This window comes from Oncorhynchus mykiss, chromosome 5 (assembly GCF_013265735.2).
Source record: "Oncorhynchus mykiss isolate Arlee chromosome 5, USDA_OmykA_1.1, whole genome shotgun sequence".
Lineage (NCBI taxonomy): Eukaryota > Metazoa > Chordata > Actinopteri > Salmoniformes > Salmonidae > Oncorhynchus > Oncorhynchus mykiss.
In genome coordinates, this window is record NC_048569.1 from 35,808,021 (window position 1) to 35,834,193 (window position 26,173).

General features: G+C 44.4%; 1 protein-coding gene across 6 annotated transcripts in view; it reads left to right on the top strand.

Annotated features, from left to right (window-relative positions):
- The first annotated feature begins 16,192 nt into the window (after positions 1-16,192).
- Positions 16,193-26,173, top strand: part of sppl3 (signal peptide peptidase 3) — a 38,414-nt gene continuing 28,433 nt past the window's right edge. For 3 of the 6 annotated variants that reach the window (XM_036977362.1, XM_036977363.1, XM_036977365.1), the window contains exon 1: positions 16,195-16,747. In XM_036977362.1, coding sequence (XP_036833257.1) covers positions 16,722-16,747 — 26 coding nt within the window. In that variant the 5' untranslated portion in view covers positions 16,195-16,721. Of the gene's footprint in view, positions 16,748-26,173 lie in introns of all 6 variants that reach the window. The other 3 variants (XM_036977366.1, XM_036977367.1, XM_036977364.1) reach the window with 2 other exon arrangements.

Consider the following 26,173-nt stretch of genomic DNA (forward strand, 5'->3'; position numbering starts at 1 on the left):
CTCCAAGCAAGAGGACACACCCAGCCACCCAGCCCGCCCTGGGAGACAGGCAGACTGCCACCTCAGCCACAGCACCAGGACACCAGCCTCTCCGTTTCCAAACATTGCATCATCACAACGGCATCAGTGACAACTGAGTAACCCTGTTGTATCATTTCACTATGTGATATCTGCATTGTTTTTCCACTTAAGGCAAGCAGTGGCTTTCAGTTTCGAATAAGATCTTCCATCCCCAGACAATGTGACTCAAATCTGTATGCATCTTGTAAAACAGCCACTGTTGTCGATCCCGTCCCTGAGAATGAGTTTCTGGTGTCTGGTATTGTGTGGCACAGCCAGTGATAATGTCTGCTGCCCGCCCCGTGGCAGTGATGCCACCCAACACCTGTTTGGTAAGGTGGCACAAATGTGACAGGAACAGGAAAGCTAGACTCCTGTAAAGGTCAGGTTTGCTCAGGACATCCACCAGAGAAAGGTCCAGACACGACACAGCTTGTACTGTGTCAAACGGCTTCCCCCTGACACCCACACTCTTCCCTGTCTCGGACTCCTGTCCTTATCAAGAACCTCAAGTATCCCGTACCTCTGCACATTGATCAAGTACTGGTACTCCCTGTATATAGCTCAATTCTTGTGTATTTTATTTTATCCCTTGTATTATTTACTATTTATTTTTTATAATATTTTTTTTTACACTCTGAATCATTAGAAAAGGTTAGTAAGCAAGCATTTCAGTTTTGAAGTCCACAGGGCGGCAGGTAGCCTAGTGGTTAGTGTGTTGGACAAGTAACCGAAAGGTTGCTGGATCAGATCCCTGAACTGACAAGGTAAAAATCTGTTGTTCTGCCCCTGAACAAGGCAGTTAACCCACTGTTCCCTGGTAGGCTGTCATTGAAAATAAGAACTTGTTCTTAACTGACTTGCTAAGTTAAATAAAAAGTATATGGAAGTTGTATTTTGTGCATGTGATAAATAAAACATGTACTAGTACTATGGAAAATAAACAACTTTATTTTTTTTCTCTGAAATTTTTGTCAGGCACCCAATGCTGCTGTAAATGGGTAATGCATGTCTTCCGATAACATAAAAGGTTAAAGGTCTGGGATATGTGGTGTAAAAGAGCATAATGCTATCAGACAGAGGAACACAGGGTGTGGCAGTGTTAACAGGGATGTCGCTCCCCTTACTCTACATGATCGGCGGGCTGGAGCTCTCTCCCTGCATCCACTACAATACTGACACTGCGTTCAGACCTCATTTTAATAATCCGTTCAGAAATGTAATCAGGTGTTTTGAATCAGCCTGAGAGACTGTCGCCCAGCTGTGAACAGGATGTGCAGCATCTGATATGACCCACCACCACAACATATTCTACATCTCCCTCTCTCACTCGCTCTCTCTTCAGATTATTTTCAAACCACTGCTCATTTCCTTCAGGGGGGGTTTTGAAACAGAAACGAGCACAGTGCAGTTGGCGAGATGATTACATATTTGACTAACACATTTGATCACCCACCAGTTCTCCAAAAATTAGCTGCATTGGTATAACTCTGATTGTGCTTCTCCTTCGAGAAGTTCATCCCTGTGCCCTTGGCCTTCATCAGACAGAGAGAGCGATAAAGATTCTTCCACATGACATGGTTAAGAGCGATACATTCCCCAACCAGAGCTTGGATGCTCTACATCATGGCAGCTAGGACAGATGTACTGGTGATGAATGGGTAGTTAATGAAGCAGGGATGACACGTGAAACAATGAGAGCAGAGAGCAGAGGCAGTGGGTGGCAGGCCTGAGTAACAGAAAATGTTCAATCACAGATTTGGTACACAGGCGTGCATCAGAGAATGAGCACTCCCCCTGTTGACCTAGATAAAATCTAACAGCAGGCATCGCTCTATCTCTATCTCCCGCTTCCTCAGTCTTCTCTTCTCTCTGTTTGTCTCTATAGCTCACTTCCTCACTGAAAAACATGTATTTAGGCATAAAAAGGAAAATAATATTCAGATTACTCTAATTGGTAGACAGACAAGCAGATGATGCAGCAACACATTGGCGGCTCTCCTACAAGTCCCTGATGTTGCATTGTGTTTGTGGGGTCGTTTTCTGGGATGTGAGAATGTAGATGGGTGTTGCGATGATCAATGGCAGCGGTTCAGGTAAAAAGTAATCACTGAATGGATCTGGTCCTCTATGGTTCCTGTGCTATCCTCCTCTGCTTTGATCCCTGCTCCACCCTGGTTTGAATGTAAAGCCCGACATCTAGTGGCCAAATATAAGAATGTATCCTATCGAAATATTTAATTTTTTCACCCAACTATATCAAATCTTAGAACATTACATTTACATTTTACATGTCAGAAACTGGCACTAAGTGAATATAGGAGAGGGGTCATATAGCTATCTATGACAAACTTTTTCAATAATCCTTTTCTGAAAGTTTTTTGTAATTTTATTGCACTCTAATCCCCTTCTGAATTTGTTTTGCGATGCATCAAAACAGACGTATCTAACTTAAATTACAACACTATTACCGTTCTACAGTTTGGCCCCAAAAAATGCTATTGCATTAACAAAAATAGGACTGTATTATATACTGTAGGCTTACTATGAATTACGCCTGCCATGCACTTGACTTGCTGCACCGTATGCATATGGCAGTCATGTATCTCACAAAGGGCCAAAGCCTTGTGCAAACAAACAGAGCTTTGAGCTTATCTCTTTCACACACACAACCGCAAAGTGTAAAAACACACCTACAACAACATCCCTTTTATGCGTACTACAGGTAGTGCTTCACGTCAATGTTACCATTGGTGACCCAAGCATCAGGGTCACAGAAACTGTAACTGGGTGTTATGAAAAGTTTACAACCTTGTAACAATCAGTAATGTAACAATAATGGAGATTGGTTACTTGTATATTACATGAAACAGCCTCTTGAATAACTGAGCCTGTACAGGAAGTGTAAAAAAAAATGTTATAACATGTTTAAAGATGTGCTAGAATGTAGATTCTATCTCTCTGACTGTTCCCCTTTCCAATAAATAAGGACATTCATTTTAACATCAATCTCTGAAAAAAAAAAGAATTGTATTAGTCAAATGCGCCGAATACAACAGGTGTTACAGTGAAATGCTTACTTACGAGCCTCTAACCAACAATGCAGTTCAAAAAAATACAGATAAGAATAAAAAATAAAAGTAACAAGTAATTAAAGAGCAGCAGTAAAATAACAATAGCGGGGTATCGGTACAGAGTCAATGTTTAGCCGTTTAGTTGAGGTAATATGTACATGAAGGTAGAGTTCTTAAAGTGATTATGCATAGATGATAACAACAGAGAGTAGCAGCGGTGTAAAAGGGGGGGGGTGGGGGGGGGGGGGTCAATGCAAATAGTCTGGGTAGCCATTTGATTAGATGTTCAGGAGTCTTATGGCTTGGGGGTAGAAGCTGTTTAGAAGCCTCTTGGACCTAGACTTGGCACTCCAGTACCACTTGCCCTGCAGTAACAGAGAGAACAGTCTATGACTACGGTGGCTGGAGTCTTTGACCATTTTTAGGGGCTTCCTCTAACACCGCCTGGTATAGAGGTCCTGGATGGCAGGAAGCTTGGCACCAGTGATGTACTGAGCCGTTCGCACTACCCTCTGTAGTGCCTTGCGGTCGGAGGCCGAGCAGTTGCCTTACTAGGCAGTGTTGAAACCAACGATGGTGCAGCTGTAGAACCTTTTGAGGATCTGAGGACCCATGCCAAATCTTCTCAGTCTCCTGAGGGGGAATAGGTTTTGTTGTGCCCTCTTCATGACTGTCTTGGACCATGTTAGTTTGTTGGTGATGTGGACACCAAGGAGCTTGAAGCTCTCAACCTGCTCCACTGCAGCCCCGTCGATGAGAATGGGGGCATGCTCGGTCCTCTTTTTCCTGTAGTCCACAATCATCTCCTTTGTCTTGATCATGTTGACGAAGAGGTTATTGTCCTAACACCACACTTCCAGGTCTCTGACCACCTCCCTATAGGCTGTCTCGTCATTGTCGGTGATCAGGCCTACCACTGTTGTGTCATCGGCAAACTTAATGATGGTGTTGGAGTTGTGCCTGGCCGTGCAGTCACAAGGGAACAGGGAGTACAGGAGGGGACTGAGCATGCACCCCTGAGGGGCCCCAATGTTGAGGATCAGCATGGCGGATGTGTTGTTACCTTCCCTTACCACCTGGGGGCGGCCCGTCAGGAAGTCCAGGATCCAGTTGTAGAGGGATGTGTTTAGTTCCAGGGTCCTTAGCTTATTCGTGAGCTTTGTGGGCACGATGGTGTTGAATGCTAAACTGTAGTCAATGATTAGCATTCTCACATAGGTGTTGATTTTGTCCAGGTGGGAAAGGGCAGTGTGGAGTGCAATAGAGATTGCATCAGCTGTGGATCTGTTGGGGTGGTATGTAAATTGGAGTGGATCTAGGGTTTCTGGGATAATGGTGTTGATGTGAGTCATGACCAGCCTTTCAAAGCACTTCATGGCTGCAGACGTGAGTGCTACAGGTCGGTAGTCATTTAGGCAGGTTACCTTAGTGTTCTTGGGCACAGGGACTATAGTGGTCTGCTTAAAACATGTTGGCATTACAGACTTGGACAGGGAGAGGTTGAAAATGTCAGTGAAGACACTTGCCAGTTGGTCAACGCATGCTTGCAGTACACGTCCTGGTAATCCGTCTGGCCCTGCGGCCTTGTGAATGTTGACCTGTTTAAAGGTCTTACTCACATCGGCTGCGGAGAGAGTGATCACACAGTCTTCCAGAACAGCTGGTGCTGTCATGCATGTTTCAGTGTTATTTGCCTCGAAGCGAGCATCAAAGTAGTTTAGCTCGTCTGGTATGCTCGTGTCACTGGCCAGCTCTCGGCTGTTTTACCCTTTGTAGTCTGTAATGGTTTGCAAGCCCTGCCACATCCGACGAGTGTCAGAGCCGGTGTAGTACGATTCAAACTTAGTCCTGTATTGGCGCTTTGCCTTTTTGATGGTTCGTCTGAGGGCATAGTGGGATTTCTTGTAAGCTTCCGGGTTAGAGTCCCGCTCCTTGAAAGCGGCAGCTCTAGCCTTTAGCTCAGTGAGGATGTGGCCTGTAATCCATGGCTTCTGGTTGGGGTATGTATGTACAGTCACTGTGGAGATGACGTCATTGATGCAGTTGTTGATGAAGCCAATGACTGATGTGGTGTACTCTTCAATGCCATCAGAGGAATCCCGGAACATATTCCAGTCTGTGCTAGTAAAACAGTCCCATAGCTTAGCATCTCCTTCATCTGACACCTTTTTTATTGATCGAGTCACTGGTGCTTCCTGCTTTAATTTTTGCTTGTTAGCAGAATCAGGAGGATAGAATTATGGTCAGATTTGCCAAATGGAGGGCGAGGGAGAGCTTTGTATGCATCTCTGTGTGTGGAGTGAAGGTGGTCCAGAGTTTTTTTCCCTCTGGTTGCACATTTAATAACATGCTGATAGAAATTTGGTAAAACGGATTTAAGATTCCATGCATTAAAGTCCCCCGCTACTAGGAGCGACGCCTCTGGGTGAGCAATTTCCTGTTTGCTTATGGCAGAATATAGCTCATTCAATGCTGTCATAGTGCCAGCCTCTGATTGTGGTGGTATTTAAACAGCTACGAAAAATACAGATGAAATATACAGATGAAAACTATCTAGGTAGATAGTGTGGTCTTCAGATTATCGTGAGATACTCTACCTCGGGTAAGCAATAACTCGAGACTTCCTTAGATATCGTGCACGAGCAGTTATTTACAAAAATACATAGTCTGCCGCCCCTTGTCTTACCAGACACCGCTGTTCTATCCTCCAGGTGCAGCGTATAACCAGCCAGCTGTATGTTGTTAGTGTCGTCGTTCAACCACGACTCCGTGAAGCATAAGATATTACAGTTTTGAATGTCCCATTGGTAGCTTAATCTTCCGCATAGGCCATCTATTTTATTGTCCCAAGATTGCACGTTTTCTAGCAGAATGGAAGGAAGTGGGGTTTATTTGATCACAATTCTCAGAAGGCAGCCCACCCTCCAGACCCTTTTTCTCCGCCTTCTCTTCACGCAAATCAAGAGGATCTAGGCCTGTTCCAGAGAAAGCAGTATATCGTTCGCGTCGGGCTCGTCAGACACATTAAAGGAAAAAAAGGATTCTGTCAGTCCGTGGTGAGTAATCGCAGTCCTGATGTCCAGAAGTTATTATCAGTCATAAGAGACGGTAGCGGCAACATTATGTACAAAATAAGTTTAAAAAATAGAGTTTGTGAAGATGAAAAATGGTACTGGGCCGAGGACACGCACCTCAGGGCGACTGCGGGGAGGAGGAACAAGGAGTACTGGGCTCTGGACACGCACAGGAAGCCGCCCCAAGGCAGAGCTGGAGGCAGCCAAAGCGGAGAGGCGGCGGTTTGAAGAGGCAGCACGGAAGCAGGGATGGAAGCCCGAGAGTCAGCCCCAAAAACTTTCTTGGGGGGGTGCACACGGGAAGTGTGGCGAAGCCAGGTAGGAGATCTGCGCCAACTCCCCGTGCTTATCGTGGAGAGAGGCGGACCGAGCAGGCACCGTGTTATGCCGTGTCCCCAGTGCGCAGGCATAGCCCGGTGCGGTACAGCGCCTCGTATTGGCCGGGCTAGAGTGGGCATCGAGTCAGGTGCCATGAAGCCGGCTCAGCGCATCTGGTCTCCAGTGTGTCTCCTCGGGCCGGGGTACATGGCACCAGCCCTACGCATGGAGTCCCCGGTTCGCCAGCACAGCCCAGTGCGGGCTATTCCACCTCGCCGCACTGGCCTGGCTACGGGGAGCATTCAGCCAGGTAGGGTTGGGCAGGCTCGGTGCTCGAGACCTCCAGTGCGCCTTCACGGTCCGGTCTATCCAGTGCCACCTCCACGCACCAGTCCTCCGGTGGCAGCCCCCCGCACCAGGCTGTCTCTCCGTCTGCTCCCTACAGGTGCTCCCGCCTGTCCAGTGCTGCCAGAGTCTTCCTCCTGCCCAGAGCTGCCAGAGTCTCCCGTCTGTCCTGAGCTGCCAGAGTCTCCCGAATGTCCTGAGCTGCCAGAGTCTCCCGTCTGTCCTGAGCTGCCAGTCTCCCGTCTGTCAGGATTTGGTCACTAGATGCCCCCATTGTGCTTTTTGACCCTTTTGTTTTCCCTTATTCCCAGTTATTATTTGCAACTGTGCCTAGTTTCCCTTGATTGTATTAAAACCCTTAGTTTTCCTCAGTTCTTTGCTCTGTGTTTGAATGTTGGCACCCAGCCCCAGTGATGCTGTGAACATTTGTTGCTCCAGTTGGACTCTCTTGTGGTACTCTGTTTTTGTTCTTGTTTATTTATTTTTGATTATCTTTTGAGGCTTTTTCTGCTGTACCTACCACCTTGTGGATTTACCTTTTTAACTCGGAGGATTACCTTTGTTCTCTTGGAATTACTTTTGACGTTGTGGATTTATATTTTTGCCTGAATAACTTTCCTTTTACTTTATTAAAACACCGTCTCAAGTACTGCTGTGTCTGCCTCATCTTCTGGGTTCTGCCGACTATTCGTGGCTCAGTTTGCTAAGTGACTGTTTCTCACACCGGAGACCCGGTTTTGTAACCGGGTCCTGACACCGTCTGTCCTGAGCTGCCAGAGTCTCCCGTCTGTCCTGAGCTGCCAGAGTCGTCCGTCAGTCAGGAGCTGCCAGAGCCGCCCGTCAGTCAGGAGCTGCCAGAGCCGTCCGTCAGTCAGGAGCTGCCAGAGCTGCCGGAATCACCCGCATGCCGGCGCTACCGGAATCGCCCTTCACTCCGGAGCTGCCGGAGTCTCCCGCCTGTCCTGTGCTGCCGGAATCTCCCGTCCATTCAGGACCAGTGGCTAGGGGGTCCGAGGTCGGCGGCGAGGGTCGCCGCTCTAAAGAGGCCACGGAGGCGGTTAAAGAGGTGGAGAAAGACTATGGTGGAGTGGGGTCCACGTCCTGTGCCAGAGCAGCCACCGCGGACAGACACCCACACAGACCCTCCCCTATAGGTTCAGGTTTTGCGGCCGGAGACCGCACCTTTTGAGGGGGGGTACTGTCACGTTCTGACCTTAGTTCTTTTGTTATGTCTTTGTTTTAGTATGGTCAGGGCGTGAGTTGGGTGGGTTGTCTATGTTCCTTTTTCTATGATTTGGGATTTCGGTGTTTGGCCTGGTATGGTTCTCAATCAGAGGCAGCTGTCATTCGTTGTCCCTGATTGAGAACCATTCTTAGGTAGCCTGGTTTCACTTTTGAGTTGTGGGTGATTGTTTCCTGTGTCTGTGTTTGTACCACACGGGACTGTTTCGATTTTTGTTCCTTCACGTTGTTATTTTGTATTTTTGTAGTGTTCAGTTTTATATATTAAAATGGACACTTACCACGCTGCACATTGGTCCGACCTCTCTTACTCCTCGTCAGAAGAAGAGGACAATCGTTACATTTCGCCTCTTCTTTTATCCCCAGAAAAGGCACCATACCCACTATCCTGTCCCCATGTGCACTATGCATTCACAGGTGGCCTGTCACTGTGGCCACCTATGGCTGTTGCATTCACTGTCTTTGAGTTGACTAGGGTGAAACTAACAGGTTGTACCACAGTTCAAAAATAGCATACTAGGCATCAGCTATGGCATGAACCACCTCAGATCTCTGCTCAGTTCAAGAGTTCAAGGCTAAACAACATTTCCTCTTCAATAATCTGAACATCGATTGATGATCATGGAAAGGACACTTTCTTTCTTCCTTAAGGATGAGATACAGTAGATCAAAATATATATGCTCCTCACATAATTGGAGTGGTGCTTGCAATGGTCTCACGTTCACTCACTTGACTACACTGGAATTGTGCACTTACTGATCAGAAATATGACTGCCTCATTTGGAGGTACCACCACCTATGTGAAAACATCTCAATACTAGGTCCATAGTTCTGTACAATGATTAAAATGCGGTGTTTGTTAATTCATGCAATTGACTAACAAAGAGTAAAATGTCACATATGGTTCAAGTGGTATTGAGGTGCATTCACCTACGTGGTATATCCGCTGCTTCCACACTGCTAACTAGCGAAAGAACCCAGTTCAAGTTCCATTGTACTTCAGTGAACACACGTTACTTGTGTAATCTGTGTGAAACTAGCCTCAATACGTTTTAGCCACAATAATGAAATTTGCGGTTTGCCTTCAAAATAAAAGTCCTAATTGAAACTGATTGAAACTGATAAAAATAGTGGAACATGCCATATTTGGATTAGACCAGGGGTTTCAAACTCATTCCATGATGGGCCTAGTGTCTGCAGGTTTTTTAGTTTTTCCTTTCAATTAGGATCTAGACAACCAGGTGAGGGGAGTTCCTCACTAATTAGTTTCCGTAATTCATCAATCAAGTACAAGGGAGGAGCGAAAACCTGCAGACACTTGGCCCTCTGTGGAATTTGACACATGTGGACTAGATAATGATTAACAAGGTTGGGATGTTATATAAATTAAACAAAAGACAATTAGTTCATTTGAAAAACAAAATGTATATATATATATAGATATCTGTTGATATTGCACTGTGGATATGTTACACTTCAAAACTGCATTGGGGGCATACTTATATGCACTGTACTTATATATCCAGAGTCATATTCCTGTTAGGCTGAGAGAGGATCTCATGTCATATGATGTGGAAGTAATATGGCTACAGGTTCATCTGCCTCACCTAAAGGCTATTATCATAGGAAGTTGCTATAAACCCCCATGTGCTAAAAGTCAGTATTTGGACTAGACAGTATGTGCTCGATAATGTACAATGGGGCAAAAAAGTATTTAGTCAGCCACCAATTGTGCAAGTTCTCCCACTTAAAAAGATGAGACAGGTCTGTAATTTTCATCATAGGTACACTTCAACTATGACAGAAAAAATTAGAAAAGAAATCCAGAAAATCACATTGTAGGATTTTTTATGAATTTATTTGCAAATTATGGTGGAAAATAAGTATTTGGTCAATAAGAAAAGTTTATCTCAATACTTTGTTATATTCCCTTTGTTGGAAATGACAGAGGTCAAACGTTTTCGGTAAGTCTTCACAAGGTTTTCACACACTGTTGCTGGTATTTTGGCCCATTCCTCCATGCAGATCTCCTCTAGAGCAGTGATGTTTTGGGGCTGTTGCTGGGCAACACAGACTTTCAACTCCCTCCAAAGATTTTCTATGGGGTTGAGATCTGGAGACTGGCTAGGCCACTCCAAGACCTTGAAATGCTTCTTATGAAGCCACTCCTTCGTTGCCTGGGCGGTGTGTTTGGGATCATTGTCATGCTGAAAGACCCAGTCACGTTTCATCTTCAATGCCCTTGCTGATGGAAGGAGGTTTTCAATCAAAATCTCACGATACATGGCCCCATTCATTCTTTCCTTTACACGGATCAGTCGTCCTGGTCCCTTTGCAGAAAAACAGCCCCAAAGCATCATGTTTCCACCCCCATGCTTCACAGTAGGTATGGTGTTCTTTGGATGCAACACGACCAGTTGAGTTTTTACCAAAAAGTTATATTTTGGTTTCATCTGACCATATGACATTCTCCCAATCTTCTTCTGGATCATCCAAATGCTCTCTAGAAACTTCAGACGGGCCTGGACATGAACTGGCTTAAGCAGGGGGACACGTCTGGCACTGCAGGATTTGAGTCCCTGGCGGCGTAGTGTGTTACTGATGGTAGGCTTTGTTACTTTGGTCCCAGCTCTCTGCAGGTCATTCACTAGTTCCCCCCGTGTGGTTCTGGGATTTTTGTTCACCGTTCTTGTGATCATTTTGACCCCACGAGGTGAGATCTTGCGTGGAGCCCCAGATCGAGGGAGATTATCAGTGGTCTTGTATGTCTTCCATTTCCTAATAATTGCTCCCACAGTTGATATCTTCAAACCAAGCTGCTTACCTATTGCAGATTCAGTCTTCCCAGCCTGGTGCAGGTCTACAATTTTGTTTCTGGTGTCCTTTGACAGCTCTTTGGTCTTGGCCATAGTGGAGTTTGGAGTGTGACTGTTTGAGGTTGTGGACAGGTGTATATACTGATAACAAGTTCAAACAGGTGCCATTAATACAGGTAACGAGTGGAGGACAGAGGAGCCTCTTAAAGAAGTTACAGGTCTGTGAGAGCCAGAAATCTTGCTTGTTTGTAGGTGACCAAATACTTATTTTCCACCATAATTTGCAAATAAATTCATTCAAAATCCTACAATGTGATTTTCTTGTTTTTTTTCTCATTTTGTCTGTCATAGTTGAAGTGTACCTATGATGAAAATTACAGGCCTATCTCATCTTTTTAAGTGGGAGAACTTGCACAATTGGTGGCTGACTAAATACTTTTTTGCCCCACTGTATGTGATATCAACAGAAAGGTATATTTTCTGGGTGACCTAAATATTGACTGGTTGTCATCAAGCTGTCCACTCAAAAATAAGCTTTAAGCTGTATCTGACGCCTGCAATCTGGTTCTGTAATGATTTTCCTCCTCTTTGTCTGAAGAGGAGAGGCGAGGCGAGAAGGATCGGAGGACCAATATGCGGCGTGGTAAGTGTCCATGGTATTTATTTAAACACTTAAACTGAACACTCCATACAAAAACAATAAACGTAATGTGAATAACCAAAACCTGAAAACAGTACCGTGTGGTGTAAAACACAGACACGGAAACAATCACCAACCAACAAACAGTGACACCCAGGCTACCTAAGTATGATTCTCAATCAGAGACAACTAACGACACCTGCCTCTGATTGAGAACCATACTAGGCCGAACACAGAAAAACACCCTAGACACACAAAACATAGAATGCCCACCCAACTCACGTCCTGACCAACTAAAACAAACAATTAACACAATAACTGGGGTCAGAACGTGACAGTACCCCCCTCCCAATGTGCGGACTCCGGCCGCAAAACCTGAACCTATAGGGGAGGGTCTGGGTTGGCATCTGTCCGCTGTGGCGGCTCTGGCACTGAACGTGGACCCCACTCCACCATAGTCTTAGTCCGCCTCTGTGGTCTCCTAGGAACGGCGACCCTTGCCACCGACCCTGACCTGGGAACCTTAAACAACAGGCTCACCGGACTGAGGGACACCTCTGGACTTAAGGGGTAGCTCAGGACTGATGGGTAGCTCAGGACTGAGGGGTAGCTCAGGACTGAGAGGCAGCTCCTGGCTGGCTGACGGCTCTGGCAGCTCCTGGCTGGCTGACGGCTCTGGCAGCTCCTGGCTGGCTGACGGCTCTGGCAGCTCCTGGCTGGCGGGCGGCTATGGCAGCTCCTGACTGGCGGGGGGCTATGGCAGCTCCTGACTGGCTGGCGGCTCTGGCAGCTGCTGACTGGCGGGCGGCTCTGGCAGCTCCTGACTGGCGGGCGGCTCTGACAGCTCCTGACTGGCGGGCGGCTCTGGTTGCTCCTGACTGACGGGCGGCTCAGATGGCGCTGGGCAGACGGGCGGCTCAGATGGCGCTGGGCAGACGGGCGGCTCAGATGGCGCTGGGCAGACGGGCGGCTCAGATGGCGCTGGGCAGACGGGCGGCTCAGATGGCGCTGGGCAGACGGGCGGCTCAGACGGCGCTGGGCAGAGGGGCGGCTCAGATGGCGCTGGGCAGACGGGCGGCTCAGGCGGCGCTGGGCAGACGGGCGGCTCAGGCGGTGCTGGGCAGACAGGCGGCTCAGGCGGCGCTGGGCAGACGGGCGGCTCAGGCGGTGCTGGGCAGACGGACAGCTCAGGCGGCGCTGGGCAGACTGGAGACTCCGGCAGCGCTGGAGAGGAGGAAGGCTCTGGCAGCGCTGGACAGAGGAGCTCTGGCGCCTCTGGACTGAGGGGCTCTGGCGGCTCTGGACTGAAGGGCTCTGGCTGCTATGAACAGGCGGGGGACTCCGACAGCGCTGGAGAGGAGGAAGGCTCTGGCAGCGCTGGACAGAGGGGCTCTGGCGCCTCTGGACTGAGGGGCTCTGGCGCCTCTGGACTGAGGGGCGGAAGCTCTGGCAGCGCCAGCCACTTTAATAACTTTTTTGTTGACAAGATTAACAAATTTAGGCATGACATGCAAACAACAAACACTGAGCTTTCATATTCATGCATATCGTACCAAATAATGAAAGACAATTATTGTAGTTTTGAGTTCCGCAAATTTGATGTGGAAGAGGCTAACAAAATGGTGGCTATCTATAAATAAGGATAAGCCACCTCGTACTGACAATCTGGATGGTAAATTGCTGAGGTTGTTAGTGGAATACATTGCGACTCCTGTTTGCCACATCTTCAATTTATGCCTAGAAAACGGTGGGAGGCAAAGGTCATTCCGCTGCCAGGAATAGCAACGCACCCTTTAATGGTTCAAACAGCCGACCTATCATCCTGTTATCGATGCTTCGTAAACTTTGGGGAAAAATTGTGTTTGACCAAATACAATGTTATTTAACAGAAAACAAATTGGCAAAGGACTTTCAGCATGCTTATAGGGAAGGGCACTCAACACGCTCGTCACTGACAAAAATGACTGATGAAATGTAAGAAATGTATAATAAGAAGATTGTGGGAGCTGTTTTGTTAGACCTCGGCGCAGATTTTGATATCATTGATCATAACCTATTGCTGAAAACCTGATGTGAATTTACATCCTCTGCCTTATCATGTATTGAGAGTTACCTATTTAATAGAAGACAGAGGGTTTTATTTAATTGAAGCCTCTCTAATGCAAATAAGGTTGAGTGTGGTGTACCGCAGAGAGGCTGGCTTGGGCAATTATAGTTTTCTTGTTTTACCAATGACATTCCACTGACCTTGAATAAAGCATGTGTGTATATGTACAGTGCCTTGCAAAAGTATTCATCCCCCTTGGCATTTTTCCTATTTTGCTGCATTCCAACCTGTCATTTCAATTGATTTTTATTTGGATTTCATGTAATGGGCATACACAAAATAGTCCAAATTGGTGAAGTGAAATTTTAAAAATTACTTGTTTAAAAAAAAATCTAAAATATTTACACGGAAAAGTGGTGCGTGCATATGTATTCCCCCCTTTGCTATGAAAGCCCCTAAATAAGATATGGTGCAAACAATTACCTTCAGAAGTCACATAATTTGTTAAATAAAGTCCACCTATGTGCAATCTAAGTGTCACATGATCTGTCACATGATCTCAGTATATATACACCGGTTCTGAAAGGCCCCAGAGTCTGCAACACCACTGAGCAAGGGGCACCATGAAGACCAAGGAGCTCTCCAAACAGGTCAGGGACAAAGTGGGGGAGAAGTCCAGATCAGGGTTGGGTTAGAAAAAAATATCTGAAACTTTGAACATCCCACTGAGCACCATTAAATCCATTATTAAAACATGGAATGAATATGGCACCACAACAAACCTGCCAAGAGAGAGCCGTCCAACAAAACTCACGGACCAGGCAAGGAGGGCATTAATCAGAGGGGCAACAAAGAGACCAAAGATAACCCTGAAGGAGCTGCAAAGTTCCACAGCGGAGATTGGAGTATCTGTCCATAGGACCACTTTAAGCCTACAATCCACAGAGCTGGGCTTTACGCTAGTGTGGCCAGAAAAAAGTCATTGCTTAATGAAAAAAAATAAGCAAACATGTTCGGTGTTCACCAAAAGGCATGTGGGAGACTCCCCAAACATATGGAAGAAGGTACTCTGCTCAGATGAGACAAACATTTAGCGTTTTGGCAATCAAGGCCCACAGTGAAGCATGATGGTGGCAGAATCATGCTGTGGAAATGTTTTTCATCGGCAGGGACTGAGAAACGGGTCAGAATTGAAGGAATGATGGATGGCGCTAAATACAGAGAAATTCTTGAGGGAAACCTGTTTCAGTCTTCCAGAGATTTGAGACTGGGACGGAGGTTCATCTTCCAGCAGGACAATGACCCTAAGCATACTGCTAAAGCAACACTTGAGTGGTTTAAGGGGAAACATTTAAATGTCTTGGAATGGCCTAGTCAAAGCCCAGACCTCAATTAAATTGAGATTCTGTGGTATGACTTAAAGATTGCTGTATACCAGCGGAACCCATTCAACTTGAAGGAGCAGGAGCAGTTTTGCCTTGAAGAACGGGAAAAAAATCCCAGTGGGATTTCACAAGAAAAAATATTTTGCATCTTCAAAGTGGTAGGCATGTTGTGTAAATCAAATGATACAACCCCCCCAAAATCTATTTTAATTCCAGATTGTATGGCAACAAAATAGGAAAAATGCCAAGGGGTGAATACTTTTGCAAGCCACTGTTTATAATCTATTTTATGTATTCTATTTGTTGTGTTTTGTTGCCTTGGCAGAAGCTAATTGGGGATCCTAAGAAAATACAGTAAATACAGCTTAATAAGTTACGGATGTTGCACCCGTGAAATGGGGTATCAGCCTACTCAGTGACAGCCATAGAACACAACTGTGAAGAGTTTCCACAAATATTACCATCGTAGCACTTATTGCAGGACTTTGAAACCAGTGTGAAATGAGCCACATTAAGCTCACCAGTCAACATACTTTCAATTGAACATTCATATTGCAATATACAGCCTTAACTATGGATCTTGGGTCCATGAAATGGAGTATCAGCCTACTTTGTGACAGCATTTAAGATACCCAATAATGACAAATTGCAACATAAATAATGTTTTAATCAGCATTTATTTAAATAAACTATTTTCCAGAGATCCATAGGTAAGGCTGTACAATATTTATGGAAACTCTTCACAATTGTGTTCTGTGGGTGTCACCCATTACATGGGTGCACATCTAGTTTAGGCTGTCCAGTCCAATATGAATGTTCAATATGTACATAATAAAGGCTGAATGGTTAATGTGGCTCATTTCGCACTGGTTTTTAGAGTCCCACAATAATAATATTTGTGGAAACTCTACACAGTTGTGTTCTGTGAGTGTTACTGAGTAGGCTGATAACTCATTTCATGGGTGCAACATCCATAGCTTAGGCTGGACAGTGCATATACTTCTAATATATCCACAGATTATTTTTTGTGTCAAATTAACAAATTATTGCATTTTGTTGAATTTATATAACAACATTCCGACCTTCTTCATTAGCATTATCTAGTCCAAAGATGGCATGATTCCACTATTTGAATCAATGGGGAGCTTTTATTTTGAAGTCGAACCGAAAATTCCACTATTGTGGCTAGTCTTTATTGTGGTTAGCTTCACACAGGTACTTGTGTAAACCTCTCTTGCAAGGGCGATATTGCGCGTGCCCGTGACTCTCTCGCCATAGAAAATAAAGCTATCTGCGCGGCTTCCATTACAGCCGAAGGTGCAGACTTAAGGAATATCTGAATACAGACGCAAGAAAACACCCCTAAATATGGATTTACAGCGAGTATAGGATCCGTTGAGACTCGGGCCTGCTTGGGGGCAGTGAGACGGCAGGACACTCGCAAAACTGATGAAATATAGAGGTTTTTTTCTCGGCGTGCTTTGTCTTGGCCACCTAGCAAACCATCATTGTAATTCGATTGGAAGCTAGTCGGCTGGTGTTTGCTAGCAGGTCTGGGGGCTGGTGTACATCGCCATGTTGTTATCAAATAGTGACTGTTAAAAAGACCCATCTTGAAGTAAAGGCGGCAATTGTGTCCACCAGGTCCTACCGTTTTGCCACAGGGACACGAATCTCTACAGTCGCGGAACCCACCACTACACTGTTGTCGTCGGCGACATGGCGGAACAAGGCTACTCTTCTTGGTGAGTACGCATAGGCATTGCGCGAGCTGGCTAACCACACTGAATTGATTGGTGTAGTTATGCCATTTGTACGCTGCAATTCACATAGATACAGCAACATATTTCGTTCCTACATGAATCAGCCGCTATTTTCGCTTAGTTAGAATGAGATGGCCATCTTCAAATTGTGTTAGTGAACTAAACGTTAGCTTGCTACGGTCCAAGTTACAGTAGGCTAGCGTGAACGGGGTTAACTAGCCAGCTAGCCGCAAGTTAGCTCAGACTCCCGTATCCATGGTGGCGTTACCGTTGATTCAGAACTATGTGTTTAAGCTCGACGAATGCGCAAGGTTATTGCTAGCTAATGTTGGTTCGCCAACTCATACCTACTTAATATTATTTAATTAGTTTAAGCCCCTCGACAATATTTGTTAAAATAAATAGCTTATTGCTACCTCTCGTAGCCAGTTGCACACAAAGGGAGCTTATCGTAACTAACGTTAGCCAGACCGTTTACGCTTGCTAGCCAGAAAAGCTCACCTTAATTCATGAAATGTCATTGTGATAACGTTATTTATACCACGTCCGGTGTTTTATCGCGTCAGATGAATAGATAGGGACGTTGTGCCATCCATTTTTATTTTGTTAGCAGTTAAGTGCGCAGCTGACTTGCTAGCTATTCAACACAGCTAACTCATTTAGCTAGTTCACCAACTCATTTAGCTAGGTAATATTGATTGTCCTAAATAGTAGCTAGCTAGCTAAATAAGGCATTGTCTTTATAGATCTGGGTGTATCTTCCCGCATCATTGTTAGCTAGCTAGTTAGCAATCACTAGTTAGTTACATGTGCCATAATGATAGCTAACTATTTTGTACATTGCCTACATTAAAAAAATGTATGACAGCGATAGATGCCATTCAGACCGGTATAGTAACTTATTGGGCTGACTGATACAGTCCATGTCATGTCTCTCTTGTTCACAATTGGAGATCAGGTCATTTGTCTACAATTTGTTTAGGTGTTTTAATTGAAGTCTTGTGCTGCAGATCATGGAATTATTGAAGTTTAATTTTGTGACGTCTAAAAATGACTAGTAGTATGTATTGATGTGGAGGCAACCATTTAGGTTATGCCACTAAGACCAAGTGTATTTTTGAATAAGTATGCCGCTCCTGGTGACCAATGTTTGGAAAATAGTGATCCCCCCCCCAGGTTTAGTAGAACTGAAAAACTGTAATGCCAGAGCCATTATGTTATGTGGTTATAATAAGCAACACACATGGTCAACCTAATTAATATTTTGACTGTTCTATCTTTTAACATTTATGTTCTGTGTCTTGGTTACAAAAACTTATGTCATAATTACTTCTATTTCTTATTTGTATTTTTTTTTTTTTTTTTTTAAACTGCATTGTTGGTTAGGGGCTCATAAGTAAGTATTTCACTGTAAAGTGAACAACACCTGTTGTATTAGGCGCATGTGACTAATAAAATGATGTGATTTGAAGTTACGATAACGTACCACTTAATTAAATCGCAACCCTTCTGAGTAGATTGAATACGAGTTGTTTTTAACCAGAGTTTGGCAATTATCTAGCTGCACCTACTGTCCTGGGACATGGTCTCACTCAGATTTCCCTCTAGTGAAGCGCATGAGGCCAGACAGAGGCACAATATTTTACCATGCCCATCTGTAACAAGAAATGCCTGTTTTGTAAGACCTATAAGGAAGCATTGTTACATTGAAATTGTTACATTGCCTAATTGGTGGCAACTACCTAATGAAATGTAACAATTCTACCAACATGCTGTAATTTATTACAACAGCCTCAGCATTGACATTGTCATGAGGTGTTCTCTTGGTTTTCTGTCTATCACAAATGTTGGTGTAATATCCTACAAAAATGCTCTGTATGCAGACATTTGAGAGATTCTGATTGTTTTCCTCATGTAGGGCTACCATGAATAACGATGTAATTTCGAACCAGCTCTCATTTTTGTGGGTCAATCAGAATTGTCAATAGTCATTTGCTATAGCGACATGTTTTGAGAAACTAATCCTTGTCCTCTGTCGCTTGGTGGCTGAGTCCTCAGTGGCCAAAGCATGCATGCCTTTGGCTTGATGGTGTACGGTTTTGGAATTGTGTTATAGAAGCCTTGTTTCTCCCAAACAAGGAAGTCTTCTGGCCCTTGGGCTTCTGTCCAGCCCTCAACATTCCAGGATTGTATTTTATTTTTAAATGTTCCATTTATTTAGCCCATCTCATCCATGTGAGCAGAATTGAGGGACAACTTGACCAGTTTACTTGCTGTATATCATTTTTTACTTAATACAATCCATTACTTTGACTTCAGTGGGGATTTTATAATTGTTTATAAATGTCCAAGCACTGTCTGGAAATGTATACCGGTCTCTTAAAACAATAATTATTTAATTTGATCTGAGTTAAATCCAAGACTGGCAACAGAGAAGGCCAAGCTACCCCTTTCTCATTTGAATGCAAGCCTACGGTGGCTGGTTCAGAAGGTGCCTGTTAATGGTGTTTTACAGCTCTGTTAGGGATATAGACCAGCATGCTTTTTATAATGTTATGCAAATGCTATATATAATGAACAAAATTATAAAGACAATATGCAGCAATTTCTAAGATTTTACTGAGATACAGTTCCTATAAGGAAAGCAGTCAATTGAAATAAATTAATTGGGCCCTAATCTATGGATTTCAAATGACTGAGAATACAGATATGCCTCGGTTGGTTTCAAATACCTTTAAAAAATAAAAAGGTAGGGCCATGTATCTGGTGTGACCACCATTTGCATCATGCAGCGTGACACATCTCCTTCGCGTAGAGTGGACCAGGCTGTTGATTGTTATCCCACTCCTCTTTAATGGCTGTGTGAAGTTGCTGGATATTGGCGGCAACTGGAACATGCTGTCATACACGTTGATTCAGAGCATTCCAAACGTGCTCAATGGGTGGCATGTCTGAGTATGCAGGCACTGGAAGGACTGGGACATATTCAGCTTCCAGGAATTGTGTATGGGCCGTGCATTATCATGCTGAAACATGAGGTGATGGCAGAGGATGAATGGCACGACAAAGTGCCTCAGGATCTCGTCACGTACATTCAAATTGCCATTGATAAAATGCAATTGTTGTCCATAGTTTATGCATGCCCATACCATAACCCCACTGCAACCATGAGGCACGTTGACATCAGCAGACCTCTCGTCCACACGACGCCATGCACGTGGTCTGTGGTTGTGAGACCGGTTGGAGGTCCCGACAAATTCTCTAAAACATGATGTTGGAGGTGGCTTATGGTAGAGAAATTAACATTCAATTCTCTGGCAAAAGCTCTGGTGGACATTACTGCAGTCAGCATGCAAGTTGCGTGCTCCCTCAACTTGAGACATCTGTGGCATTGTCCTGTGAGACAACTGCACATTTTAGTGGCCTTTTATTGTCCCCAGCACAAGGTGCACCTGTGTAATCTAGCTGTTTAATCTGCTTCTTGATATGCCACACCTGTCAGGTGGCTTGATTATCTTGGCATAGGACAAATGGTCATTAACAGGGATGGAACATTTTGGGGATATTTTATTTCAGCTCATAAAACATGGGATCAACACTACACGTTGCGTTTTATATTTTTGTTCAGGGTAAAGAGCGAGAGCTGTGGTTTGTGCGGAAGGTGTGCGTCACTGTTGTGAGCCCTATGAGGAAAAATGCATCTCAGTAAGTCTGTATGCAGACTTTAGGAACACGTCTTTTCTGGGACTGGCTGGACCATAACACCACTAACGAGGCGTAGCATTGACCTTTTTATCCCGTTTCAACAGTAAACTACATGACGCCGCTCCCTCCCCTGATAGGCGGCTCCAGTTATTTCTGTATTACTGAATGAATGAAATGGATAGGAGATTACCGCTTTTTCTCAAACTAATTACAAGTGCGGCATATCGGGCCTGGCGATTCCTGTTTGGCAGAGCGCATGAATAGAGTAGAGCCCGACCGATATGGGATTTTTGAATCCAACCCTGATTTTAGTGGAAATATGAACAGATGAGCGATATCTGCCGATTAATTTTTTTTAATAATTAAAATAAAATAAAAAAACTAGAACAAACTTTTTTGTGCTTAAAACAGCCCCACGAAGATACTCAAAGATGATTTCAGGAAAGAACATTCATGTAACCACTGCAATTTTTTTAATGGAAAAAATGTTACTTTTGTAAAACGGAGGATTAACTGCACTGATTCCAGCAAATAAATTGTCTAGGCTCTGAAGAATGAGCTTCCTCGTGCTAACCAGCTGGAAAACAACGACACAGTACACCATTTCAATGTATTGGTATTTAGTTGTGTTTTCATCTTGTTTTTTTTGTTGTTGTAGGGCAGTAGCTGCTGAATTCTGGCGGCAGGAAGCCTAGCGGTTAAGAGCATTGTGCAGTAACTGGAAGGTCGCTGGTTTGAATCCCAGCGCCATCTAGGTGATAAATCTGCCAATGTGCCCGAGAGCAAAGCACTTAACCCTAATTGCTCTGGGTAAGTGTGTCTGTCAAACGACTGTAAAATGAAAGGGAAAATATAATTCTCTAAATTCAAAGTACTCTCGCACAGCAAGTTAGCTGGCTAGCTAGCTAGAACTTGTCGTGGAAATGGGTGGCAAAATGTGTATTTGGACCTAAGTAGCTACAAAGTGCTACTTTGTGACTTGCTAAGCTTTTTAGTGTCTCATAAAACATTTGAATGACAGTGCTTGAGGAATGCCCTTCAAAAAGAGCAAATATAGCACACCAGATTTCGATGGCTTCACTAAAGCGCTGTAACATTGATGGTACCACAGATTTGAATGTTCTTTGTTTGTCACGACACCCAACACCCTAACATGACATTTTGTGTCACAGTATATGGCCAGTGCACATTTTTGGTTTCTATCTACTTTGCAGTCACCGTAGAAGAAGTAACAGTTTGTCAGTAACTCTGTGGTAGTTCACTCTTATGTAACTGGTGTAGTTGCGTTGGCCAGGTGATACCTCTATTGTCCAGTCTTACTGTAGCGCAAGGCAAGATGGGGCTTATAGCCATGTAAAGAGTGAACTTACCTTGGCTTACTGCATTCGCGTAACAGGCAGTCTCCTTGTGGAGTGCAACGAGAAAGAAGCAGGTCGTTATTGCGTTGGACTAGTTAACGGTAAGGTTGCAAGATTGGATCCCCCGGGCTGACATGGGGAATCTGTCATTCTGCCCCTGATCAAGGCAGTTAACTTTTTATGGCTGCAGGGGCAGTATTGAATAGCATGGATGAAAAGGTGCCCATTGTAAATGGCCAGCTCCTCAGTTGCTAATATATGCATATTATTAGTATTGGATAGAAAACACAAGTTTCAAACTGTCAAAATATTGTCTGAGTATAACAGAATTGATATAGCAGGCGAAACCATGAGGAAAATCAAAACAGGAAGTGGCTTCTATTTTGAAAATTCCATGTTCCACCGCAAGGTGTCAAGTCTTCAGACATAGTTTCAGGCTTTTATTTTGAAAAATGAGCCAGAACGATAACATCGTGTCAAGTGGTCACATGAGTTTTGCTCGCGCAACAGAGTTTGGATTGATATTGCTTTTCCCTCTCCTACTGTGAAAGACATTTGCGGTTGATATATTATCGATTATATATTTTAAAAACAACCTGAGGATTGATTATAAAAATTGTTTGACATGTTTCTGTGGACATTATGGAAACTATTTGGAATTTGTCTGCGTTGTCGTGACCGCTCTTTCCTGTGGATTTCTGAACATAACGCGACAAACAAACAGAGGTATTTTGGATATAAAAATAATCTTTATGGAACAAACGGAACATTTGTTGTGTAACTGAGAGTCTCGTGAGTGAAAACATCAGAAGACCATCAAAGGTAAACGATTAGTTTGATTGCTTTTCTGATTTTCGTGACCAAACTTTCTGATGCTAAGTGTACTTAATGTTTTGTCGTGCGATCGATAAACTTACACAAACGCTTGGATTGCATTCGCTGTAAAGCATCATTTCAAAATCTGACACGACAGGTGGATTAACAAAAGGCTAAGCTGTGTTTTCCTATATTGCACTTGAATATAAATATTTGTAGTAATATTTATTGAATGTAGCGCTATGCTATTCAGCGGTTGTTGATGACACTTATCCCGACAGGGGGATTGCAGCCATAACAAGTTAACCCACCGTTCCTAGGCAGTCATTGAAAATAAGAATAAAAAAAATGGGCAAATCGGCACCCAAAAATTCCGATTATGAAAACTTAATCGGCCATTCCGATTAATCGGTTGACCTCTAGTCTGGGGAGTTTCCTGGCCATGGACCCAAAATATTGATGTTTTGTTCCCCGGGCCACTTGGTTATCAGTTTTGCCTTATGGCAAGGTGTTCCATCATGCTAGAAAAGGCATTGTTTGTCACCAAACTGTTCCTGGATGGTTGGGAGAAGTTGCTCTCGGAGGATGTGTTGGTACCATTCTTTATTTATGGCTGTGTTCTTAGGCAAAATTGTGAGTGAGCCACTCCCTTGGCTGAGAAGCAACCCCACACATGAATGGTCTCAGGATGCTTTACTGTTGGCATGACACAGGACTGATGGTAGCGCTCACCTTGTCTTCTCCGGACAAGCTTTTTTTCCGGATGCCCCAAACAATTGGAAAGGAGATTCATCAGAGAAAATTACTTTCCCTCAGCAATCCAATCCCTGTACCTTTTGCAGAATGTCAGTCTGTCCCTGATGTTTTTCCTGGAGAGAAGTGGCTTCTTTGCTGCCCTTAACACCAGGCCATCCTCCAAAAGTCTTCGCCTCACTGTACGTGCAGATGCACTCACACCTTCCTGCTGCCATTCCTGAGCAAGCTCTGTACTGGTGGTGCCCCGATCCCGCAGCTGAATCAACTTTAGGAGACGGTCCTGGCGCTTGCTGGACTTTCTTGGGCGCCCTGAAGCCTTCTTCACAACAATTGAACCGCTCTCCTTGAAGTTCTTGATGATCCTATAAATGGTTGATTTAGGTGCAATCTTACTGGCAGCAATATCCTTGCCTGTGAAGCCTTTTTTGTGCAAAGCAATGATGACGGCACGTGTTTCCTTGCAGGTAACCATGGCTGACAGAGGAAGAACAATGATTCCAAGCACCACCCTCCTTTTGAAGTTTCCAGTCTGTTATTGGAACTCAATCAGCATGACCGAGTGATCTCCAGGCTTGTCCTCGTCAACACTCACACCTGTGTTAACAAGAGAATCACTGACATGATGTCAGCTGGTCCTTTTCTGGTAGGGCTGAAATGCAGTGGAAATGTTTTGGGAGGATTCAGTTCATTTGCATGGCAAAGAGGGACTTTGCAATTAATCACAGTTCATCTGATCACTTTTCATAACATTCTGCAGTATATGCAAATTGCCATCATACAAACTGAGTCAGCAGACTTTGAAAATTTATATTTGTGTCATTCTCAACTTTTGGCCACGACAGTATATCGGTCCTTTTCAGTGGATTAAACGCAGATACACAAATATAAAAGCGACATGTAAAGTGTTGGTCACGTGTTTCATGGCCAAAATAAAAGCTTATTTCTGTCATTTTGTGCACAGCGTTGTTTACATCTGCATTTAGTGAGCATTTCTCCTTTGCCAAGATGATCCATCCACCAAGACCGGTGTGGCATATCAAGAATCTAGTTAAACAGGGTGATCATTAGAGGTTCGCTGTGGATAATAAAAGGGCACTCTACAATGTGCCGTTTTGGCACACAACACAATGCCACAGATGTCTCAAGTTTTGAGGGAGCGTGCAATTGGCATGTTGACTGCAGGAATGTCCACCAGAGCTGTTGCAAGATAATTGAATGTTAATTTCTCTACCATAAGCGGCCTCCAACGTTGTTTTAGAGAATTTGGCCGTATGTCCAACTGGCCTCACAACCGCAGACCACGTGGAACCACACCAGCCCAGGACCTCCACATCCAGCTTCTTCGCCTGCGGGATCATCGGGGGAAGGTGTGCTGAGGACGACTTCTTACTCTAATAAAGCACTTGTTGGATTAAACTCATTCTGTTTGGCTTGGTCTGGCTTCCCAGTGGGTAGGCTTATACCCTCCCGGGCCCACCCATGTCATGTGAAGTCAATAGATTAGGGCCTAATTAATTAATTTAAATTGACTGATTTCCTTATATGAACTAACTCTGTAAAATCATTGCAATTATTGCGTTTTATATTTTTGTGAAGTGACTATATCGGTGAAAGGCTAATATCGGTCGACCAATAAATCAACAGAGTATGCTAGTCGTAACTACAATCCTTTTTATATGAACTCATGGCCTGGCTTTCTACCAGGAAAGGATGACTATGGTGCCAAAAGATCAGCCCAATTCCATACATAAGGGAACATTTCGGCATTTCGTGTATGATCAGTGAGAAAGTCCATATTGCAAATGTACGGTCCCTTACCCGACGTCCGAAATCGTTTGTAAAATTCGCGGTCGGCGTCGGGCCGTGCGGTAGGGCCAGACCTACCGGGAAGTCATCGAATGAACTTTGTCGGACTTTCGGTTCCCGTTTAAAAAAAAAAACAAGTTTCGGACCGTTTTTTCCGCCGTCCCGGACACTCCCACCAGATGGCATACGGAATCATATGGCAATTTGGCAAAACATCACGAATCGCGACGGGGCCTTATCTCAAAAACTGAAAATATTTCGAAGCCGAAACTTGGCGAGCGTAGGTTTGGCTCAAGGGGCAGTTGGCCCCGAACGGGATGGCGTCTAGGCCTCGACGGTTTTTGAGCTACGGCCATTTTTCTGGGATTAAAGGCTTAAAATGGAAGTAGAGAAATTATTTTTCCACTTCGGGTCAAAGCCAAGGAGCCTCCGGTGTCAATAAAAAAAGAACCAGCCATTTATCTATCGTCATTTAAGAGAAACGGAACAATGACAAATTGGTGATGGTCACAAATAGGCGTTTTTTTTTTTCAACGGTTACAGATCCAGTTGCAGGGTGTTCATACGAATCTTTTTAAAGTGTGCTGCGGAGCTCTGCGACATTTCTGTGATTTTCTATGATTTTCTGAAATAACACAATAACCGACCATTAGAATAGTAGGCCCAAAATGAAGCCTGCCCCACAATGTCATTTGCTTTTGAGTGACAGTGAGAGAACCGTTAGGGTGAGAAGAAAAATTCCACCACATGAATGTTCCTAAGGTCCTCCCGATCTCAACAAGCCTAACCTTGACCGTGTGGCATTAACCCTTCACAGTAAAACAGGGTTTTTTGATCTCACAGATTACAGTGTCATCTCTCCCCATAGGAATACATTGCCTGCACCCCTAATTTCAACCTGAGGCCTATGTGGGTTATGAATGCCGTATGAACCTGTCTTCGGTACCAGTCCATCAGGCCACTGTGA